This window comes from Oncorhynchus nerka, linkage group LG7 (assembly GCF_034236695.1).
Source record: "Oncorhynchus nerka isolate Pitt River linkage group LG7, Oner_Uvic_2.0, whole genome shotgun sequence".
NCBI lineage: Eukaryota > Metazoa > Chordata > Actinopteri > Salmoniformes > Salmonidae > Oncorhynchus > Oncorhynchus nerka.
Window position 1 is genome coordinate 89,603,032 of NC_088402.1, and position 26,121 is coordinate 89,629,152.

General features: G+C 51.6%; 1 protein-coding gene across 1 annotated transcript in view; it reads left to right on the top strand.

The window, feature by feature from the left end:
* rerea (arginine-glutamic acid dipeptide (RE) repeats a) overlaps window positions 1-26,121 on the top strand; it is a 320,914-nt gene that overhangs the window by 206,984 nt on the left and 87,809 nt on the right. Inside the window, 1 exon segment of the mRNA XM_065020955.1 lies at window positions 2,862-2,960. Coding sequence (XP_064877027.1) covers window positions 2,862-2,960 — 99 coding nt within the window.

Below are 26,121 nucleotides of genomic sequence, written 5' to 3' on the forward strand. Positions count from 1 at the left end.
TGGTAGAACTAGAACTAATATGGCGAAACTAGAACTAATATGGCGGAACTAGAACTAATATGGCAGAAATATAACTAATATGGTAGAACTAGAACTAATATGGTAGAACTAGAACTAATATGGCGGAACTAGAACTAATATGGTGGAAATATAACTAATATGGCAGAACTAGAACTAATATGGCAGAACTAGAACTAATATGGCGGAACTAGAACTAATATGGCGGAACTAGAACTAATATGGTAGAAATATAACTAATATGGTAGAACTAGAACTAATATGGCGGAACTAGAACTAATATGGCAGAACTAGAACTAATATGGCGGAACTAGAACTAATATGGCAGAACTAGAACTAATATGGCAGAACTAGAACTAATATGGTAGAAATATAACTAATATGGCGGAACTAGAACTAATATGGTAGAAATATAACTAATATGGTGGAAATATAACTAATATGGTGGAACTAGAACTAATATGGCGGAACTAGAACTAATATGGTAGAACTAGAACTAATATGGTAGAACTAGAACTAATATGGCGGAACTAGAACTAATATGGCGGAACTAGAACTAATATGGCGGAACTAGAACTAATATGGCGGAACTAGAACTAATATGGCGGAACTAGAACTAATATGGTAGAACGAATAGGGCAGAGGTAGAACGAATAGGGCAGAGGTAGAACGAATAGGGCAGAGGTAGAACGAATAGGGCAGAGGTAGAACGAATAGGGCAGAGGTAGAACGAATAGGGCAGAGGTAGAACGAATAGGGCAGAGGTAGAACGAATAGGGGAGTAGGGACCCAGGTTAATAGCTCTTCCTCTGCTTCATCATAAAGAAGAAACCAGGTGTCTGACACTTCCAATGTATCATGCTTGATCAGCGCTTTGACCCTTGCTTTCAAAATGAATCTAGACCAGAGGAATCGAGCAAAGAAATCTACTGAAATCATCCTAAACAGTGTATTTATATTCCGACTCTATAAACCAGAGAATGAATATACCTAGCAGGTCGCTGTCTCCTCCCTAAACTCCATTTGCTCTCCCAATGTGGCATGGTGGTTTCTTTGAGAGAGAGAGAGAGTGAATATCTCTGTATGTAATGACTGTTTTAAGTAGAGCTTGATATCTCCTTAGACGTTTAACGAATCAAGAAAATGGAATCAAAAATGCTAGTTGTTTGTACATGCAAATCTACACTGAACAACAATATAAAAACGCAACATGTAACAATTTCAAAGATTTTACTGAGTTACAGTTCATATAAGGGAATCAGTCAATTAAAATAAATCAATTAGGCCCTAATCTATGGATTTCACATGACTGGGAATACAGATATGTGTCTGTTGGTCACTCGTACCTTAAAAACAAAGGTAGGGTCACGGATCAGAAAACCAGTCAGTATCTGGTGTGGATCAGAAAACCAGTCAGTATCTGGTGTTGCCACCATTTGCGTCATGCAGCGCGACACATCTCCTTCACATAGAGTTGATCAGGCTGTTGATTGTGGCCTGTGGAATGTGGGAAGTAACTGGATAATGGCAGGAACTGGAACGCGCTGTCGTACACTAATATCCAGAGCATCCCAAACATGCTCATGGTGAGCATGTCTGACATGTCTGGTGAGTATGTAGAACATGGAAGAACTGGTAAGTTTTCAGCTTCCAGGAATTTTGTACAGATCCTTGCGACATGGGGTAGTGTATTATCATGTTGAAAAATGAGGTGATGGCGGCAGATGAATGGCACAACAGTGGGCCTCAAGATCTTGTCAGGATATCTTTGTGCATTCAAATTGCCATCGATAAAATGCAATTGTGTTGGTTATCCGTATTTTATGCCTGCCCATACCATAACCCCACTGCCATCATGGTGGGGCACTCTGTCACCAACGTTGACGTCAACAAACCTCTCGCCCACACGATGCAATGCCAGCTGTCTGCCATCTGCCTGGTACAGTTGAAACTGGGATTCATCCGTGAGGAGCACACTTCTCCAGCGTTGCCAGTGGCCATCGAAGGTGAGCATTCGCCCACTGAAGTCGGTTGCGACGCTGAACTGCAGTCAGGTCAAGACCCTGATGAGAGCGACGAGCACGCAGATGAGCTTCCCTGAGACTGTCTGACAGTTTGTGCAGAAATTCTTTGGTTGTGCAAACCAACAGTTTCATCAGCTATCCGGGCGGCTGGTCTCAGACGATCCCGCAGGTGAAGAAGCCAGATGTGGAGGTCCTGGGCTGGCGTGGTTACACGTGGTCTGCGGTTGTGAGGCCGGTGGACAAATTCTCTAAAACGACATTGGAGGTGGCTTATGGTAGACAAATCAACATTCAATTCTCTGGCAAAAGTTTTGGTAGACATTCCTGCAGTCAGCATACCAATTGCATGCTCGCTCAAAACTTGATATTTGTGCCGTTGTGTTGTGTGACAAAACTGCACATTTTAGTGGGTTTTTATAGTCCCCAGCACAAGGTGCACCTGTGTAATGATCTGTTTAATAAGCTTCTTGATAAGCCACAACTGTCAGGTAGGTGGATTATCTTGGCAAAGGAGAAATGCTCACTAACAGGGATGTGAACAAATTCGTGAACATTTTTAGAGAAACAGCTTTTTCTTATAGAACATTTCTGGGCTCTTTTATTTCAGCTCATGAAACATGGGACCAAAACTTTACAAATTGCGTTTAAATTTTTGTTCATTGTAATATGCCCCACTGTCGTAGTTTATAGATACGTCAATGACTTATTTTCCTGTCTGTTGTAATATATGTTTACTATATAAAAACATTTGTTGTTGTTTTTTTAATTCAAACACTGAATATTGAGCTAAAGTGTTGGTCTGCTTCCCCCTCTTCCCAGCTTCACGAGAGCAGTTACGATGCAGGCAAGGCCCTACAGCGCCTGGTCAAGAAGCCTGTTCCCAAACTCATAGAGAAGTGCTGGTCAGAAGACGAAGTGGTAAGACGCTCTTTTTATTATATTATTTGACAACATTTCACCTTTTAACTTCCAGAGAGGACGTGTTAACTTCCGAGCTGGGTTCAAATAGTATTTATTTTTATTTTCAAGCTGCTCCTTAATTGAGCTTGCCTGACTCAATGTACACAAAACAGTTGAATGGACCGTATTGTAACAGTGGCTTTATTCTGGGTTACTGTGGTTGTTTCCACTGGATGTCATAAGGTGAAAGCACCAATTTGTAAGTCGCTCTGGATAAGAGCGTCTGCTAAATGACTTAAATGTAAATGTTGTCTTCAGATGGTACTGTTGAGATGGATAGTCAGAGTGGGCTGTGTAGCTGCTAGTTGGGCCCTCATTGGATTTGGGTTCTATCCCCTCATCATACTCTATCCCCACCTCATCGTATTCTATCCCCTCCTCATCGTGTTCCATCCCCTCCTCATCGTGTTCCATCCCCTCCTCATCGTGTTCCATCCCCTCCTCATCGTGTTCCATCCCCTCCTCATCGTGTTCCATCCCCTCCTCATCGTGTTCCATCCCCTCCTCATCGTGTTCCATCCCCTCCTCATCGTGTTCCATCCCCTCCTCATCGTGTTCCATCCCCTCCTCATCGTGTTCCATCCCCTCCTCGTCGTGTTCCATCCCCTCCTCGTCGTGTTCCATCCCCTCCTCGTCGTGTTCCATCCCCTCCTCGTCGTATTCTATCCCCTCCTCATCGTGTTCCATCCCCTCATCGTGTTCCATCCCCTCCTCGTCGTATTCTATCCCCCCCTCGTCGTATTCTATCCCCCCCTCGTCGTATTCTATCCCCTCCTCGTCGTGTTCTATCCCCTCCTCGTCGTGTTCTATCCCCTCCCCGTCGTATTCTATCCCCTCCCCGTCGTGTTCCATCCCCTCCTCATCGTGTTCCATCCCCTCCTCGTCGTGTTCCATCCCCTCCTCGTCGTGTTCCATTACCCTCCTCGTCGTATTCTATCCCCTCCTCGTCGTGTTCCATCCCCTCATCGTGTTCCATCCCCTCCTCATCGTATTTTATCCCCTCATCGTAATCTATCCCCTCCTCATCGTGTTCCATCCCCTCATCGTGTTCCATCCCCTCCTCATCGTATTTTATCCCCTCATCGTAATCTATCCCCTCCTCATCGTGTTCCATCCCCTCATCGTGTTCCATCCCCTCCTCGTCGTGTTCTATCCCCTCCTCGTCGTATTCTATCCCCTCCTCGTCGTATTCTATCCCCTCTTCATCGTATTCTATCCCCTCCTCATCGTATTCTATCCCCTCCTCGTCGTATTCTATCCCCTCTTCATCGTATTCTATCCCCTCCTCATCGTATTCTATCCCCTCCTCGTCGTATTCTATCCCCTCCTCGTCGTATTCCATCCCCTCCTCATCGTATTCTATCCCCTCCTCGTCGTATTCCATCCCCTCCTCATCGTATTCTATCCCCTCCCCATCGTATTCTATCCCCTCCCCATCGTATTCTATCCCCTCCTCATCGTATTCTATCCCCTCTTCATCGTATTCTATCCCCTCTTCATCGTATTCTATCCCCTCCTCATCGTATTCTATCCCCTTCTCGTCGTATTCCATCCCCTCCTCATCGTATTCTATCCCCTCATCGTATTCTATCCCCTCATCGTATTCTATCCCCTCTTCATCGTATTCTATCCCCTCTTCATCGTATTCTATCCCCTCTTCATCGTATTCTATCCCCTCTTCATCGTATTCTATAAGAGTATTCTATCCCCTCTTCATCGTATTCTATCCCCTCCTCATCGTATTCTATCCCCTCCTCATCGTATTCTATCCCCTCCTCATGGTATTCCATCCCCTCCTCGTCGTATTCCATCCCCTCCTCGTCGTATTCTATCCCCTCGTCGTATTCTATCCCCTCCTCGTCGTATTCTATCCCCCCTCGTCGTATTCTATCCCCCCTCGTCGTATTCTATCCCCTCCTCGTCGTATTCTATCCCCTCCTCGTCGTATTCTATCCCTTCCTCATCGTATTCTATCCCCTCCTCATCGTATTCCATCTTCTCCTCATCGTATTCCATCCCCTCCTCATCGTATTCCATCCCCTCCTCATCGTATTCTATCCCCTCCTCGTCGTATTCTATCCCCTCCTCGTCGTATTCTATCCCCTCCTCGTCGTATTCTAGCCCCTCCTCGTCGTATTCTATCCCCTCCTCGTCTTATTCTATCCCCTCCTCGTCTTATTCTATCCCCTCCATGTCTTGAGAGCAGCTGCATCCTGTTTATTGCCTGTGGAAAAAATCTTCAGCTTGGAAGGTGTGTGTGTGTGTGTGTGTGTGTGTGTGTGTGTGTGTGTGTGTGTGTGGAGAAAGAGGGAAAAGATTGAGGGCCTGTGTTGCTGTCCTCCATTTGAATTTAGATTCACATTTCAGGCAGCTGTGGCTTGGAGGGCATTAAAATGTGTCAGGCAGCTGTGGCTAGGAGGAATTAAAATATGTCAATTAACTCAAGTTTGTCTCGGTCCTGTCCTGGACTAGTTAAACCTATTAGTTTGTCTCGGTCCTGTCCTGGACTAGTTAAACCTATTAGTTTGTCTCGGTCCTGTCCTGGACTAGTTAAACCTATTAGTTTGTCTTGGTCCTGTCCTGGACTAGTTAAATCTATTAGTTTGTCTCGCTCCTGTCCTGGACTAGTTAAACCTATTAGTTTTGTCTCGGTCCTGTCCTGGACTAGTTAAACCTCATAGTTTGTCTCGGTCCTGTCCTGGACTATTTAAACCTCATAGTTTGTCTCGGTCCTGTCCTGGACTAGTTAAACCTATTAGTTAGTCTTGGTCCTGGACTAGTTAAACCTATTAGTTTGTCTCGGTCCTGTCCTGGACTAGTTAACCTCTTAAGTCGACCCTCTACTTTTTTGAACATTCTGTTAAAAATCGCGCAACATTTCAGCGCCCTGCTACTCATGCCAGGAATATAGTATATGCATTTGCTTAGTCTGTGTGGATAGAAAACACTCAGACGTTTATAAAACTGGTTAAATCACTGCTGTGGCTTTACCAGAACGGCATTTACATCGAAAAGCACAGGAAAAACTGATCACTGAAAATGGGAAAATATATCCATGCGCTACTTGAACCCATTGATAAAGGTGAACCACAATTAATTGACTGAGGTTGCAGTACCTACAGCTTCCACACGGTGTCTAGAGTCTTGTCATTTCCCTTAGAGTTTTTTCTTGGTCAAACACATGCAGGGCACCGTATCTCCTCAGGTCTAGGACCGGATATTTTCATTGAGTTTCTAGCCGGACATTTTTCCAGACGGACAGCTAATGATCTTTACATCGCCTCCTGATGAATTTTATCGCTTATTAACGTTTACTAATACCTAAAGTTGCATTACAAACGTATTTCGAAGTGTTTTGTGAAAGTTTATCGTCGACTTTTTGAATTTTAAAAAATGACGTTACGTTTTGAAACGATGTTTTTTTCGTTTATCACACAGTCTACATATAACGATATCTAGGCTTTATATGGACCGATTTAATCGAAATAAAGACCCAAATAGTGTTTATGGGACATCTAGGAGTGCCAACAAAGAAGATGGTGAAAGGTAATGAATGTTTTCTATTTTATTGTGCGGTTTGTGTAACGCCAAAATGCTAATTATTTTGTTTACGTCCCCTGTGGGTCTTTTGGGGTGTTACATGCTATCAGATAATAGCTTCTCATGCTTTCGCCGAAAAGCATTTTAAAAATCTGACTTGTTGCCTGGATTCACAACGAGTGTAGCTTTAATTCGATACCCTGCATGTGTATTTTAATGAACTTTTGATTTTTAACTAATACTATTAGCATTTAGCGTAGCGCATTTGCATTTCCAGAGCTCTAGTTGGGACGCAAGCGTCCCGAGTAGAAGCAAGAGGTTAAACCTGTTTGTGTACTATTATTACAATTCCTAGTTTTGTCTCGTGGTCTCCTGTACATTTTTATATCCCTGCTTTTCGTTATACTCAGTAAAACCAGCCTCTTTATTATGTAAATCCAGTAGGTCTGACCGCAATTAGTCGACGGGTCGATTGTTTTGTCGAAAGGCTGTTGGTTGATCAAGATATATAAAACCCTGGAGATGTGTCTTTCCTGAGCTCACTGGCCTGGGAAACTCTGATACAATGTTGCAAGTTTGTACTAGCTTCAGGCCTGACCCAAGTTAATAGTTGATACAATGTTTCAGGTTACTTGCAGACAGTCCATGTGTAGCCAATGTGATTTATAGGATATGTGGTATATAGGATATTTATCAGGATATTTTCTACCTGTAGGCTGCAATGTTTTTATTTGTTGGCTTTATGTAGGCTATTTTTACATAGTTGGCAATAGAAGTTACATTTTAGGTTTGTATCATTTCCATTTTGGATGTGGATAGAATTTAGATTAACCACATGCCAATGATTTTGAGATACGAAGATGTTATTATGAATTAATTTAAACTGTTACTCAAAAATGTGCCTATGAACCATAACTGGCACGCAGATTGGTAGAAATGGTAAGATAAATTAGCATTCCACCGGCAACTTCAGGACAGTAACGGCAGAATCCGCCAACGAGTGGGAGGAGGATGATCAGGTTAAGTTTTCTTTTCTTCTGGTTGTCTTGATCTCTGGATCCCTCTTGAGTTATGTGTCTTATTTCATCAAACAGTGTGCTTAAAGCATCAGACAGGCTAAATGTGTATATTTGAGTTTATTAAAACACATAGGGGTGTATGTTTTACATTTTTGACCAAGAACAAATGACTTTTGGTTGACCAAGATTTTTGGGGGGTCGGGGACAGCCCTAACATCCAGATGCACGTTGTCCAGCAATCATGCGGGCTCAGATCTGACGGAAGTGAATCATGCGGGCTCAGATCTGACTGTTAATCAACAACCACCATCGAAGCAGCCACGTAAACATTAATTCAAACAGCACTTTCGTGCGTTTTGCCAGTAGCTCTTCGTTGACTTCAAGCCTATCAACTCCCGAGATGAGGCTGGTGTAACCGAAGTGAAATGGCTAGCTAGTTAGCGAGCGCTAATAGCGTTACAAACGTCACTTGCTCTGAGCCTTCTAGTAGTTGTTCCCCTTGCTCTGCATGGGTAACGCTGCTTCGGGGGTGGCTGTTTTCGATGTGTTCCTGGTTCAAGCCCAGGGAGGGGTGAGAAGAGGGACGGAAGCTATACTGTTACACTGGCAATACTAAAGTGCCTATAAGAACATCCAATAGTCAAAGGTTAATGAAATGCAAATGTTATAGAGGGAAATAGTGCTATAATTCCTATAATAACTACAGCCTAAAACGTCTTACCTGGGAATATTGAAGACTCATGTTAAAAGGAACCACCAGCTTTCATATGTTCTCATGTTCTGAGCAAGGAACTGAAACGTTAGCTTTCTTACATGGCACATATTGCACTTTTACTTTCTTCTCCAACACTTTGTTTTTGCATTATTTAAACCAAATTGAACATGTTTCATTATTTACTTGAGGCTGAATTGATTTTATTGATGTATTATATGAAGTTAAAATAAGTGTTCATTTAGTATTGTTGTAATTGTCATTATTACAAATACATGTGTAAAAATCGGCCGATTAATCGGCATCAACTTTTTTGGTCCTCCAATAATCGGTATCGTCGTTGACATATTATAATCGGTCGACCTCTAGCTCAGATCTGACGGAAGTGAATCATCAACATAATGGTTCAGTCTGATCTGAATAAACCATAAAGTACACAGACAGATGAAGGCCCACGGCATCTGAACCACGACAGCTAATCGTAACAGATTAAGTCACTCGTCCTTCAGTAGGACTAGACCAGCTATGAATTCTTATTATTTATGCATGCTAGCTGAAGGCAGGCTAGTCGACCTGACATGGCCGCGTTGAGATAATCAGGGAAATTAATATGTGTGTAAGGGGGTTCAGGGGCTGTTCTCACCCCACACGCCAGACCACTCCACAGGCCAATCACAGGCCACTTATCAACAGGCACACTCTGCAGATAGCAGCCAGCAGCCACATATCATTATGTAGTTGTAAACCCTCCCCATTGTGTACCGAGCTCAGCCAGTCACCTAGCCACCCATCATCAGTCAGCCAACCAGTCATTCACCCACCCATCATCAGTCAGCCAACCAGTCATTCACCCACCCATCGTCAGTCAGCCAACCAGTCATTCACCCACCCATCGTCAGTCATCCAACCAGTCATTCACCCACCCATCGTCAGTCATCCAACCAGTCATTCACCCACCCATCGTCAGTCAGCCAACCAGTCATTCACCCACCCATCGTCAGTCAGCCAACCAGTCATTCACCCACCCACCCACCGTCAGTCAGTACTTGGCCATTCAAGGACACTCCATGCTCTGCTTCCTCTCTCCCTCCCTTCCTTCCCTCCCTTCCTCTCTCTCTCCCTCCCTTCCTTCCTTCCTCCTTCCTCCTCCCTCCCTTCCTCCCTCCCTCCCTTCCTCTCTCTCCCTCCCTTCCTTCCCTCCCCTTCCTTCCTCCCTTCCTTCCCTCCCTTCCTCTCTCTCTCCCTCCCCTCCCTCTCAGCCCAGTGAAGTGATGATGTGATTTCCATTTGGTCCTTTGCAGCCCCACACACAGCCTTGAGGGACAGGTGTAAATGTACCCCTGACCTTGATGCTCAGACACACACACACACACACACACGCTCAGACACACACACACACTCAGACACACAGAGAGCCACACTGACACCGTCCCCAATCTGCCCCGCTGCCCCCCCTTTATAAATAATTCTGCTCCTCCTTCCCCCCTCCTCATCCTCTCCCCTACTCCTCCTCCTCCTCCCCTACTCCTCCTCCTTCTCCTCTTCTCCTTCTCCTCCCCTACTCCTTCCTACTCCTCTTCTCCTTCTCCTCCCCTACTCCTCTTCCTCTCCTCCTTCTCTTCCCCTCCCCTACTCCTCTTCCTCTCCTCCTTCTCTTCCCCTACTCCTTCTCCTCTCCCCTCCTTTTCCTCCCCTCTCCTTCCCTCTCCCCTCCTTTCCTCCTCCTCCTCTCCCCCTCCTCCCCTCTTCCTCCTCCTCCTCCTCTCCTCCTCCTTCTCCTCCTCCTTCCCCTACTCCTCCTCCTTCTCCCCTACTCCTCCTCCTTCTCCCCTACTCCTCCTCCTTCTCCCCTACTCCTTCCTCCTCCCCTATACCTCCTCTCCCCTCCTTCTCCTCTCCCCCCTCTCCCCTCTTCCTCCTCCTCTCCCCTCTTCCTCCTCCTCTCCCCTCCTCTCCCCTCTTCCGCCTCCTCTCCCCTCCTCTCCCCTCTTCCTCCTCCTCTCCCCTCTTCCTCCTCCTCTCCCCTCTTCCTCCTCCTCTCCCCTCTTCCTCCTCCTCTCCCCTCTTCCTCATCCTCTCCCTCTTCGTCCCTCCTCTACCCTCCTCCTCTCCCCTCCTCCTCCTTCTCCCCCTCCTCCTCACCCTCTCCTCCTTCTCCCCCGCCTCCTCATCCTCTCCTCCTTCTACTCCCCCTACTACTCCTCCTTCTCCCCTTCCTCCTCCTTCTCCCCTACTCCTTCCTCCTCCCCTACCTCCTCTCCCCTCCTTCTCCTCTCCCCCTCTCCTCTTCCTCCTCTCCCCCTCTCCCCTCTTCCTCCTCTCCCCCCTCTCCCCTCTTCCTCCTCCTCTCCCCTCTTCCTCCTCCTCTCCCCTCCTCTCCCCTCTTCCTCCTCCTCTCCCCTCCCTCCCCTCCGTCCTCCTCTCCCTCCTCCTCTCCCCTCCTCCTCTCCCCTCCTCCTCCTTCTCCCCCCTCCTCCTCACCCTCTCCTCCTCTCCCCCCCCTCCTCCTTCCCCTACTACTCCTCCTTCTCCTCCCCTACTCCTCCTCCTCCTTCTCCTCCCTACTCCTCCTCCTCCTCCCCTCCTCCTCCTTCTCCCCTCCCTTCTCCTCCCCTACTCCTTCCTACTCCTCTTCTCCTTCTCCTCCCCTACTCCTCTTCTCTCCTCCTTCTCTTCCTCTCCTCCTTCTCTTCCCTCTCCTCCTTCTCTTCCTCTCCTCCTTCTCTTCCCCTACTCCTCCTCTCCCCTCCTTCTCCTCCCTACTCCTTCTCTCTCCCTCCTTCTCCTCTCCCCCCTCTCCCCTCTTCCTCCTCCTCTCCCCTCCTCCCCTACTCCTCCTCCTCTCCTCCTCCCCCTACCTCCCCTCCCCTCTTCCTCCTCCTCTCCCCTCTTCCTCCTCCTCTCCCCCACTCTCCCTCTTCCTCATCCTCTCCCCTCTTCCCTCCTCCTCTCCCCTCCTCCTCCTTCTCCTCACCCTCTCCTCCTTCTCCCCCCGCCTCCTCATCCTCTCCTCCTTCTCTCCCCTACTACTCCTCCTTCTCCTCCCCTTCCTCTCCTCTCCTCCCCTACTCCTCTTCCTCTCCTCCCCTCCTCCTCTCCCCTCTCCTCCCCCTCCTCCTCCTCTACCCTCCTTCTCCCCCTCCCTCCTCATCCTCCTCCCCTACTCCTCTTCCCTCTCCTCCCCTACTCCTCTCTCTCCTCTCTCTTACTCCTCCTTCTCTTCTCCTCCCCTCCTTTCCCTTACTCCTCCTCTCCCCTCTCCCCCTCCCCTCCTCCTCTCACCCCCCAGGACCAGCCTAATTTTTTTTCTTGCTTCCTACTTTTCTTCCTTTTGAGATGTGAATAAAGGTGACAGTGGGGGCTGTGGAGATGACAGAATCAGGCTGTCTGCAGGATCACTGGACTCCTCCCCCTCTCTCTTTCTCCTCCCTCTCTCTCGCCCCTCCTCTCTCTTACTCTCCACCTTTCTGTCTGTCTTCCCACTCTCCTTCCGTCTTCCCACTCTCCTTCCCTGCCACCTCTCATTTCACTGCTTCTTGAAATAGTCACATACATTCTCCCTACAATAAGCTGAAATAGTCACATACATTCTCCCTACAATAAGCTGAAATAGTCACATACATTCTCCCTACAATAAGCTGAAATAGTCACATACATTCTCCCTACAATAAGCTGAAATAGTCACATACATTCTCCCTACAATAAGCTGAAATAGTCACATACAGTGAAGTCAGAAAGTATTCAGACCCCTTGACCTTTCCCACATTTTGTTTACGTTACAGCCTTATTCAAAAATGGATTAAATACAAAACAATCCTCAGGAAACTACACACAATACCCCATAATGACATCACAATACCCCATAATGACATCACAATACCACATAATGACATCACAATACCCCATAATGAAAGTGAAAACAGGTTTTTAGAAATGCCTTATTTACACAAGTATTCAGACCCTTTAATATGACACTCGAAATTGAGCTCAGGGTGCATCCTGTTTCCATTGATCATCTTTGAGATGTTTCTACAACTTAATTGGAGTCCACCTGTGGTAAATTCAATTGATTGGACATGATTTATTTGATTGGACATGATCTATATAAGGTCCCACGGTTGACAGTGCATGTCAGAGCAAAAACCAAGCCAAAGGAATTATCCTAGACAGGATTGTGTCGGGACACAGATCTGGGGAACGTTACAAAAATGTTTTGTAGCGTTGAAGGTCCCCAAGAACACAGTGGCCTACATCATTCATAAATGGAAGATGTTTGGAACCACCAAGACTCGTCCTAGAGCTGGCCCGTCGGCCAAACTGAGCAATCGAGGGAGAAGGGCCTTGGTCAGGGAGGTGACCAAGAAGCTGATGGTCACTCTGACAGAGCTCCAGAGTTCCTCTGTGGAGATGGTTGTCCTTCTGGAAGGTTCTCCCATCTCTGCAGCACTCCACCAATCAGGCCTTTATGGTAGAGTGGCCAGATGGAAGCTACTCCTCAGTTAAAGTCACATGACAGCCCACTTGGAGTTTGCTAAAAGACTCTCAGACCATGAGAAACAAGATTATTTGGTCTGATGAAACCAAGATTGAACTCATTGGCCTGAATGCCAAGCGCCACGTCTGGAGTAAACCTGGCACCCTCCCTACGGTGAAGCATGGTGGTGGCAGAGCTTGAGAGGATCTGCAGAGAAGAATTGGAGAAACTCCCCAAATACAAGTGTGCCAAGCTTGTAGCGTCATACCCAAGAAGACTGTAATCGCTGCCAAAGTTGCTACAAAGTCCTGACTATAGAGGGTCTGAATACTTATGTAAATGTGATATTTAAAAAAATAAAAAAATAATAATAATTAGTATGAGTAACAAAAATATTCTAAACCTGTTTTTGCTTTCACATTATGGGGTACTGTGTGTAGATTGAGAGGGGGAACAATTTAATACATTTTATAATAAGTCTGTAACGGCCTACCCCCCCCCCACATCCCCCAACCATTCATCTGACCTACCCCCCACATCCCCCAACCATTCATCTGACCTACCCCCCCACATGACCCCCCAACCAGTCATCTGACCTACCCCCCACATCCCCCAACCAGTCATCTGACCTACCCCCCACATCCCCCAACCATTCATCTGACCTACCCCCACATCCCCCAACCATTCATCTGACCTACCCCCCACATCCCCCAACCATTCATCTGACCTACATCCCCCCACATCCCCCAACCATTCATCTGACCTACCCCCACATCCCCCAACCATTCATCTGACCTACCCCCCCACATCCCCCAACCATTCATCTGACCTACCCCCACATCCCCAACCAGTCATCTGACCTACCCCCCACATCCCCAACCAGTCATCTGACCTACCCCCCACATCCCCCAACCAGTCATCTGACCTACCCCCCACATCCCCCAACCAGTCATCTGACCTACCCCCACATCCCCCAACCAGTCATCTGACCTACCCCCCACATCCCCCAACCAGTCATCTGACCTACCCCCCACATCCCCAACCAGTCATCTGACCTGACCCCCCCACATCCCCCAACCAGTCATCTGACCTACCCCCACATCCCCCAACCAGTCATCTGACCTACCCCCCACATCCCCAACCAGTCATCTGACCTACCCCCCCCACATCCCCCAACCAGTCATCTGACCTACCCCCCACATCCCCCAACCAGTCATCTGACCTATCCCCCAACCCCCCACATCCCCCAACCAGTCATCTGACCTACCCCCCACATCCCCCAACCAGTCATCTGACCTACCCCCCACATCCCCCAACCAGTCATCTGACCTACCCCCACATCCCCCAACCAGTCATCTGACCTACCCCCCACATCCCCAACCATTCATCTGACCTACCCCCACATCCCCCAACCAGTCATCTGACCTACCCCCATCCCCCAACCATTCATCTGATCCCCAATCCCCCAACCATTCATCTGACCTACCCCCCACATCCCCCAACCATTCATCTGACCTACCCCCCACATCCCCCAACCAGTCATCTGACCAACCGTTCCCCACATCCCCCAACCATTCATCTGACCTACCCCCCACATCCCCCAACCATTCATCTGACCCCCCACATCCCCCAACCAGTCATCTGACCTACCCCCATCCCCACCATTCATCATCCCCCAACCATTCATCTGACCTACCCCCAACCATTCATCCCCCACATCCCCCAACCATTCATCTGACCTACCCCCACATCCCCAACCAGTCATCTGACCTACCCCCCACATCCCCCAACCATTCATCTGACCTACCCCCCCCCATTCACATCCCCCAACCACCATTCATCTGACCTACCCCCACATCCCCAACCAGTCATCTGACCCTACCCCCACATCCCCCAACCATTCATCTGACCTACCCCCACATCCCCCAACCAGTCATCTGACCTACCCCCCACATCCCCCAACCATTCATCTGACCTACTCCCCCACATCCCCAACCAGTCATCTGACCTACCCCCCCACATCCCCCAACCATTCATCTGACCTACCCCCCACATCCCCCAACCATTCATCTGACCTACCCCCCCCACATCCCCCAACCATTCATCTGACCTACCCCCCCACATCCCCCAACCATTCATCTGACCTACCCCCCACATCCCCCAACCATTCATCTGACCTACCCCCACATCCCCCAACCATTCATCTGACCTACCCCCCACATCCCCCAACCATTCATCTGACCTACCCCCACATCCCCCAACCATTCATCTGACCTACCCCCACATCCCCAACCATTCATCTGACCTACCCCCCACATCCCCCAACCATTCATCTGACCTACCCCCACATCCCCCAACCATTCATCTGACCTACCCCCCACATCCCCCAACCATTCATCTGACCTACCCCCCACATCCCCCAACCATTCATCTGACCTCCCCCACATCCCCAACCATTCATCTCCCCCCACATCCCCCAACCATTCATCTGACCTACCCCCCACATCCCCCAACCATTCATCTGACCTACCCCCACATCCCCAACCATTCATCTGACCTACCCCCCACATCCCCCAACCATTCATCTGACCTACCCCCACATCCCCATTCATCAACATCCCCAACCATTCATCTGACCTACCCCAACCCCCACATCCCCCAACCATTCATCTGACCCCCCCCCCCCCACATCCCCCAACCATTCATCTGACCTACCCCCCACATCCCCCAACCATTCATCTGACCTACCCCCCACATCCCCAACCATTCATCTGACCTACCCCCCACATCCCCCAACCATTCATCTGACCTACCCCCCACATCCCCCAACCATTCATCTGACCTCATCCCCCAACCATTCATCCCCCACATCCCCAACCATTCATCTGACCTACCCCCCACATCCCCCAACCATTCATCTGACCTACCCCCACATCCCCCAACCATTCATCTGACCTACCCCCCACATCCCCCAACCATTCATCTGACCTACCCCCCCACATCCCCCAACCAGTCATCTGACCTACCCCCCCCCACATCCCCCAACCATTCATCTGACCTACCCCCCACATCCCCCAACCATTCATCTGACCTACCCCCCACATCCCCCCCCACATCCCCCAACCAGTCATCTGACCTACCCCCCACATCCCCCAACCAGTCATCTGACCTACCCCCCCCACATCCCCCAACCATTCATCTGACCTACCCCCACATCCCCCAACCATTCATCTGACCTACCCCCCCACATCCCCAACCATTCATCTGACCTACATGTCCCCCCCCCCACATCCCCCAACCATTCATCTGACCTACCCCCCACATCCCCCAACCATTCATCTGACCTACCCCCCACATCCCCCAACCAGTCATCTGACCTACCCCCCACATCCCCCAACCATTCATCTGACCTATCCCCCCCCCACATCCCCCAACCATTCATCTGACCTACCCCCCACATCCCCCAACCATTCATCTGACCTACCCCCCACATCCCCCAACCATTCATCTGACCTACCCCCACATCCCCCAACCATTCATCTGACCTACCCCCCACATCCCCCAACCATTCATCTGACCTACCCCCACATCCCCCAACCATTCATCTGACCTACCCCCCACATCCCCCAACCATTCATCTGACCTACCCCCCATCCCCCAACCATTCATCTGACCTACCCCCACATCCCCCAACCATTCATCTGACCTACCCCCCACATCCCCAACCATTCATCTGACATCTGACCCCCCACATCCCCCAACCATTCATCTGACCTACCCCCACATCCCCCAACCCCCTACCCCCCACATCCCCCAACCATTCATCTGACCTACCCCCACATCCCCCAACCATTCATCTGACCTACCCCCACATCCCCCAACCATTCATCTGACCTACCCCCACATCCCCCAACCATTCATCTGACCTATCCCCCCACATCCCCCAACCATTCATCTGACCTACCCCCCACATCCCCCAACCATTCATCTGACCTACATCCCCCCATTCATCCCCAACCATTCATCTGACCTACCCCCCACATCCCCCAACCATTCATCTGACCTACCCCCCCACATCCCCCAACCATTCATCTGACCTACCCCCCACATCCCCCAACCAGTCATCTGACCTACCCCCCACATCCCCCAACCATTCATCTGACCTACCCCCCACATCCCCCAACCATTCATCTGACCTACCCCCACATCCCCCAACCATTCATCTGACCTACCCCCACATCCCCCAACCATTCATCTGACCTACCCCCCATCCCCCCCCACATCCCCCAACCAGTCATCTGACCTACCCCCCACATCCCCCACATCCCCCAACCATTCATCTGACCTACCCCCCACATCCCCCAACCATTCATCTGACCTACCCCCCACATCCCCCAACCAGTCATCTGACCATTCATCTACCCCCACATCCCCCAACCATTCATCTGACCTACCCCCCCACATCCCCCAACCATTCATCTGACCTACCCCCACATCCCCCAACCATTCATCTGACCTACCCCCCACATCCCCCAACCATTCATCTGACCTACCCCCCCCACCCCCATCCCCAACCATTCATCTGACCTACCCCCACATCCCCCAACCATTCATCTGACCTACCCCCACATCCCCCAACCATTCATCTGACCTACCCCCCCACATCCCCCAACCAGTCATCTGACCTACCCCCCACATCCCCCAACCATTCATCTGACCTACCCCCCACATCCCCCAACCAGTCATCTGACCCCCCCATCCCCAACCATTCATCCCCCCCCACATCCCCCAACCATTCATCTGACCTACCCCCCCACCCCCCCCACATCCCCCAACCATTCATCTGACCTACCCCCCACATCCCCCAACCATTCATCTGACCTGCCCCCCCACATCCCCCAACCATTCATCTGACCTACCCCCACATCCCCCAACCATTCATCTGACCTACCCCCCACATCCCCCAACCATTCATCTGACCTACCCCCACATCCCCAACCATTCATCTGACCTACCCCACCCCCCACATCCCCAACCATTCATCTGACCCCCACATCCCCCAACCATTCATCCCCCCCCACATCCCCCAACCATTCATCTGACCTACCCCCCACATCCCCCAACCATTCATCTGACCTACCCCCCCACATCCCCAACCATTCATCTGACCTACCCCCCACATACCCCCCCCAACCATTCATCTGACCTACCCCCCACATCCCCCAACCATTCATCTGACCTACCCCCCCACATCCCCAACCAGTCATCTGACCTACCCCCCACATCCCCCAACCAGTCATCTGACCTACCCCCACATCCCCCAACCATTCATCTGACCTACCCCCCCATCCCCCAACCATTCATCTGACCCCCCCCACATCCCCCAACCATTCATCTGACCTACCCCCACATCCCCCAACCATTCATCTGACCTACCCCCCCCACATCCCCCAACCATTCATCTGACCCCCCCCACATCCCCCAACCATTCATCTGACCTACCCCCCACATCCCCCAACCATTCATCTGACCTACCCCCACATCCCCCAACCAGTCATCTGACCTACCCCCACATCCCCCAACCATTCATCTGACCTACCCCCCCACATCCCCCCCCCATCATCCCCCAACCAGTCATCTGACCTACCCCCACATCCCCCAACCATTCATCTGACCTACCCCCCACATCCCCCCCACATCCCCCAACCAGTCATCTGACCTATTTCCCCCCACATCCCCCAACCATTCATCTGACCTACCCCCATCCCCCAACCAGTCATCTGACCTACCCCCACATCCCCCAACCATTCATCTGACCTACCCCCCCACATCCCCCAACCATTCATCTGACCTACCCCCACATCCCCCAACCATTCATCTGACCCCCCACATCCCCCAACCATTCATCTGACCTACCCCCACATCCCCCAACCATTCATCTGACCTACCCCCCACATCCCCCAACCATTCATCTGACCTACCCCCCACATCCCCCAACCATTCATCTGACCTACCCCCACATCCCCCAACCAGTCATCTGACCTACCCCCCACATCCCCCAACCATTCATCTGACCTACCCCCCCCCCCCCCACATCCCCCAACCATTCATCTGACCTACCCCCCACATCCCCCAACCATTCATCTGACCTCCCCCAACCATTCATCTGACCCCCCCCACATCCCCCCCCACATCCCCAACCAGTCATCTGACCTACCCCCCACATCCCCCAACCATTCATCTGACCTACCCCCCCCACATCCCCCAACCATTCATCTGACCTACCCCCCCCACATCCCCCAACCATTCATCTGACCTACCCCCCCACATCCCCAACCATTCATCTGACCTACCCCCCACATCCCCCAACCATTCATCTGACCTACCCCCCCACATCCCCCAACCATTCATCTGACCTACCCCCCATCCCCCAACCATTCATCTGACCTACCCCCCACATCCCCCAACCATTCATCTGACCTACCCCCACATCCCCCAACCAGTCATCCCCCAATCCCCCAACCATTCATCATTCATCTGACCTACCCCCCCACATCCCCCAACCATTCATCTGACCTACCCCCCACATCCCCCAACCATTCATCTGACCTACCCCCCCACATCCCCAACCATTCATCTGACCTACCCCCACATCCCCCAACCATTCATCTGACCTACCCCCCACATCCCCCAACCATTCATCTGACCTACCCCCCCCACATCCCCCAACCATTCATCTGACCTACCCCCCACATCCCCCAACCATTCATCTGACCTACCCCCCACATCCCCCAACCATTCATCTGACCTACCCCCCACATCCCCCAACCAGTCATCTGACCTACCCCCCCACATCCCCCAACCATTCATCTGACCTACCCCCACATCCCCAACATCCCCCCCCCAGTCATCTGACCTACCCCCCACATCCCCCAACCCATCTGACCTACCCCCACATCCCCCAACCATTCATCTGACCTACCCCCACATCCCCCAACCAGTCATCTGACCTACCCCCCACATCCCCCAACCATTCATCTGACCTACCCCCCCCACATCCCCCAACCATTCATCCCACCCCCACATCCCCCAACCATTCATCTGACCTACCCCCACATCCCCCAACCATTCATCTGACCTACCCCCCCATCCCCCAACCAGTCATCTGACCTACCCCCACATCCCCAACCATTCATCTGACCTACCCCCCACATCCCCCAACCATTCATCTGACCTACCCCCCCCCCCCCAACCATTCATCTGACCTATCCCCCCACATCCCCCAACCATTCATCTGACCTACCCCCCCACATCCCCCAACCATTCATCCATCCCCCAACCATTCATCTGACCTACCCCCACATCCCCCAACCATTCATCTGACCTACCCCCCACATCCCCCAACCAGTCATCTGACCTACCCCCACATCCCCAACCATTCATCTGACCTACCCCCCACATCCCCCAACCATTCATCTGACCTACCCCCACATCCCCCAACCATTCATCTGACCTACCCCCCCCACATCCCCCAACCAGTCATCTGACCTACCCCCCACATCCCCCAACCATTCATCTGACCTACCCCCCCCCCCACATCCCCCAACCATTCATCTGACCTACCCCCCCCCCACATCCCCCAACCATTCATCTGACCTACCCCCACATGTCCCAACCAGTCATCCCTACCCCCACATCCCCCAACCATTCATCATCCCCCAACCAGTCATCTGACCTACCATCCCCACATCCCCCAACCATTCATCTGACCTACCCCCCACATCCCCAACCATTCATCTGACCTACCCCCACATCCCCCAACCAGTCATCTGACCTACCCCCCACATCCCCCAACCATTCATCTGACCTACTCCCCACATCCCCCAACCATTCATCTGACCCCCACATCCCCCAACCATTCATCTGACCTACCCCCCCCCACATCCCCCAACCATTCATCTGACCTACCCCCCCACATCCCCCAACCATTCATCTGACCTACCCCACCCATCCCCCAACCATTCATCTGACCTACCCCCCCACATCCCCCAACCATTCATCTGACCTACCCCCCCACATCCCCCAACCATTCATCTGACCTACCCCCCCACATCCCCCAACCAGTCATCTGACCTACCCCCCACATCCCCCAACCATTCATCTGACCTACCCCCACATCCCCAACCATTCATCTGACCTACCCCCCACATCCCCCAACCATTCATCTGACCTACCCCCACATCCCCCAACCATTCATCTGACCCCCCACATCCCCAACCATTCATCTGACCCCCCCATCCCCCAACCATTCATCTGACCTACCCCCCCACATCCCCCAACCATTCATCTGACCTACCCCCCACATCCCCCAACCATTCATCTGACCTACCCCCCACATCCCCCAACCATTCATCTGACCTACCCCCCACATCCCCCAACCATTCATCATCAACCATTCATCTGACCTACCCCCACATCCCCCAACCATTCATCTGACCTACCCCCCCATCCCCCAACCATTCATCTGACCTACCCCCACATCCCCCAACCATTCATCTGACCTACCCCCACATCCCCCAACCATTCATCTGACCTACCCCCCCACATCCCCAACCATTCATCTGACCTACCCCATCCCCCCCCACATCCCCCAACCATTCATCTGACCTACCCCCCACATCCCCCAACCATTCATCTGACCAACCATTTATCTGACCTACCCCCCACATCCCCAACCATTCATCTGACCTACCCCCACATCCCCCAACCCCCCATCCCCAACCAGTCATCTGACCTACCCCCCCACATCCCCCAACCATTCATCTGACCTACCCCCACATCCCCCAACCATTCATCTGACCTACCCCCCACATCCCCCAACCAGTCATCTGACCTACCCCCCCCCATTCATCATCCCCCAACCATTCATCTGACCTACCCCCCACATCCCCCAACCATTCATCTGACCTACCCCCACATCCCCCAACCATTCATCTGACCTACCCCCCACATCCCCCAACCATTCATCTGACCTACCCCCCACCCCCATCCCCCAACCATTCATCTGACCTACCCCCCACCATTCATCTGACCCCATCCCCAACCATTCATCTGACCTACCCCCACCCACCCCACATCCCCAACCAGTCATCTGACCTACCCCCCACATCCCCCCCATTCATCATACCCCCCATCCCCCAACCATTCATCTGACCTACCCCCCCACATCCCCCAACCATTCATCTGACCTACCCCCCCACATCCCCCAACCATTCATCTGACCTACCCCCCACATCCCCCAACCATTCATCCATCCCCCAACCATTCATCTGACCTACCCCCACATCCCCCAACCATTCATCTGACCTACCCCCCCACATCCCCCAACCAGTCATCTGACCTACCCCCCACATCCCCCAACCATTCATCTGACCTACCCCCCCCCACCCCCAACCAGTCATCTGACCTACCCCCCACATCCCCCAACCATTCATCACCCACCCCCACATCCCCAACCATTCATCTGACCTACCCCCACATCCCCCAACCATTCATCTGACCTACCACCCCCATCCCCCAACCATTCATCTGACCATTCATCTGACCTACCCCCACATCCCCCAACCATTCATCTGACCTACCCCCCACATCCCCCAACCATTCATCTGACCTACCCCCCCACATCCCCCAACCATTCATCTGACCTACCCCCCCCACATCCCCCAACCATTCATCTGACCTACCCCCCCCACATCCCCCAACCAGTCATCTGACCTACCCCCACATCCCCCAACCATTCATCTGACCTACCCCCCACATCCCCCAACCATTCATCTGACCTACCCCCACACCCCCACATCCCCCAACCAGTCATCTGACCTACCCCCACATCCCCCAACCATTCATCTGACCTACCCCCCCACATCCCCCAACCATTCATCTGACCTACCCCCACATCCCCCAACCATTCATCTGACCTACCCCCCACATCCCCCAACCATTCATCTGACCTACCCCCCACATCCCCCAACCAGTCATCTGACCTATCCCCCCCCATCATCCCCCAATCCCCAACCATTCATCTGACCTACCCCCCACATCCCCCAACCAGTCATCTGACCTACCCCCCATCCCCCAACCAGTCATCTGACCTACTCCCCCCACCCCCATCCCCCAACCAGTCATCTGACCTACCCCCCACATCCCCCAACCATTCATCTGACCTACCCCCCCCATCCCCCAACCATTCATCTGACCTACCCCCCCCCATCCCCCAACCATTCATCTACCTACCCCCCACATCCCCCAACCATTCATCTGACCTACCCCCCACATCCCCCAACCATTCATCTGACCTACCCCCACATCCCCCAACCATTCATCTGACCTACCCCACATCCCCCAACCATTCATCTGACCTACCCCCCACATCCCCCAACCAGTCATCTGACCTACCCCCCACATCCCCCAACCATTCATCTGACCTACCCCCACATCCCCCAACCAGTCATCTGACCTACCCCCATCCCCAACCAGTCATCTGACCTACCCCCCCATCCCCCAACCAGTCATCTGACCTACCCCCCATCATCCCCCAACCATTCATCTGACCTACCCCCACATCCCCCAACCATTCATCTGACCTACCCCCTCATCCCCCAACCAGTCATCTGACCTACCCCCACATCCCCCAACCAGTCATCTGACCTACCCCACATCCCCAACCAGTCATCTGACCTACCCCCCACATCCCCCAACCAGTCATCTGACCTCTGTCCCCCAACCAGTCATCTGACCTACCCCCCACATCCCCCAACCAGTCATCTGACCTACCCCACATACCCCAACCAGTCATCTGACCTCATACCCCAACCAGTCATCTGACCTACCCCCACATCCCCCAACCATTCATCTGACCTACCCCCCACATGACCTACACATCCCCCAACCATTCATCTGACCTACACATCCCCCAACCATTCATCTGACCTCACATCCCCCAACCATTCATCTGACCTACACATCCCCCAACCATTCATCTGACCTACACATCCCCAACCAGTCATCTGACCTACCCCCACCCACCCCATCCCCCAACCATTCATCTGACCAACCCCCACATCCCCCAGACCATTCATCTGACTGATCCCCCCAACCATTCATCTGGCCTACCCCATCCCCCAACCATTCATCTGACCTGATCACCCACCCCCATCCCCCACCATTCATCTGGATCCCCCAAGCATTCATCTGAGGTGAGGAGGTCAGAGGAGGTGACCAAGGTCCCCCAACCAGGATCTGAGAGGAGGTCAGACCATTCATCTGGACCCCCATCAGACCAGTCATCTGAGGTCACCCACCCCCAGAGGAACCAGAGGAGGTCAAGGACATCCCCCAGGACCATTCAGAGGTGGTGACCCCACCCACCCCATGAACCATTCATCTGGAGGACCCCCATCCCCCAGAGGAGGTCATCTGGGAGGTCAGACCCCCATCCCCAACCATTCATCTGAAGTCATTATTCAGCCAAACATTCAAACTGGAAATAAAGCTGCTAATAGTTTTATGGCCAACAGGAGGAGCTCAATCTGTTAGTGTAATATATGATCGCGGTGAGCAGTAGGGTCTATCCATCAACCATGCTAAGGCTCATCTCTGGAGGTCAGAGCAGGAGGTCTATCCATCAACCAGGAGGCTCATCTCTCTGGGTCAGAGGAGGTGAGGACTCAGGGAGGAGGTGAGGAGGCTCATCTCTCTGGTGGTCAGAGCAGGAGGTCAGGGACCATGCTAGGAGGCTCATCTCTCTGGCTCTGTCAGGAGGCAGAGGGGTGAGGAGGACCACGCTAAGGCTCATCTCTCTGGCTCTGTCAGAGCCGTGAGGTGAGGAGGACAGAGGAGGACAGAGGAGGACAGAGGAGGTCAGAGGAGATCAGAGGAGGTCAGAGGAGGTGAGGAGGTCAGAGGAGGTGAGGAGGTCAGAGGAGGTGAGGAGGTCAGAGGAGGTCAGAGGAGGTCAGAGGAGGTCAGAGGAGGTGAGGAGGACAGAGGAGGTGAGGAGGTCAGAGGAGGTGAGGAGGTCAGAGGAGGTCAGAGGAGGTGAGGAGGTCAGAGGAGGTGAGGAGGTCAGAGGGGGTGAGGAGGTCAGAGGAGGTGAGGAGGTCAGAGGAGGTGAGGAGGACAGAGGTGGTGAGGAGGACAGAGGAGGTGAGGAGGACAGGGGAGGTCAGAGGAGGTCAGAGGAGGTGAGGAGGTCAGAGGAGGTGAGGAGGACAGGGAGGTGAGGAGGACAGGGGAGGTCAGAGGAGGACAGAGGTGGTGAGGAGGACAGGGGAGGTGAGGAGGACAGAGGTGGTGAGGAGGACAGGGGAGGTGAGGAGGTCAGAGGAGGACAGAGGTGGTGAGGAGGAATGAGGAGGACAGAGGAGGTGAGGAGGTGAAGATGGAAGCCTGCTACTAGAACAGCCCCCTAGTGGTGGGATCACAGTCTAGGTAACTAACCAGCCAGACACACATGGTTAACGCTTGTTGGCCACAAGTTTGGGAAGTGTTTTCAAACAGCCTTTCTGACTGTTTACTCAGGAAGGGTGTGAATGTCCTGACACCTTTTTGTTTCAATAGAAAGACTAGTGTGTGAGAAACATTCACATACTGAACTAGTAGTAGGTTGAAATGTTGTAACATGAAAATATCACCTTTCAACGAATTCAGCTTAAACGTGTTGAGTAACGGCGTTTGTTTGTTTGTAGTTGAACAACGGCTGTTCTAACGTGTAGTATGTTAAACATGTTACGCCAATGCGTCTAATTTGAACTGAAATGTGACGATTGTAAGCAAAGTCGAACACGGGTTCAAAGTTGAACTGAGGTTAGAGGTTGTTGTTGTTCTAACGTTGTTGTGTCACAATGGAGAGGATGTGGGTTGTCCTGCATCTGTCACTGTGGTTTTCCCTCACACACACACACACACAGCCCCGTCTGTCTTTAAGCCTGTGGTGATTTCCCCTCCACGTGACTTGCCTCATAAGAATCTGATCCTTTGGTAACATTTAACAATAACTTTGATGCCTAAAAGCAGTGTAATGCTTCATTAGGTTTGTTATTGTTGTTGTTGTTATTGTTGTTGTTGTTATTGTTGTTGTTGTTCACAAATGTTTTTTTTTCTGTTTTTTTTTACCTTGATTTAACTAGGCAAGTCAGTTAAGAACAAATTCTTATTTTCAATAACGGTCTAGGAACAGTGGGTTAACTGCCTTGTTCAGGGGCAGAACGACAGATTTGTACCTTGTCAGCTCGGGGATATGAACTTGCAACCTTTCGGTTACTAGTCCAACACTCTAACCACTAGGCTACCCTGCCGCCTCTACACTCTAACCAC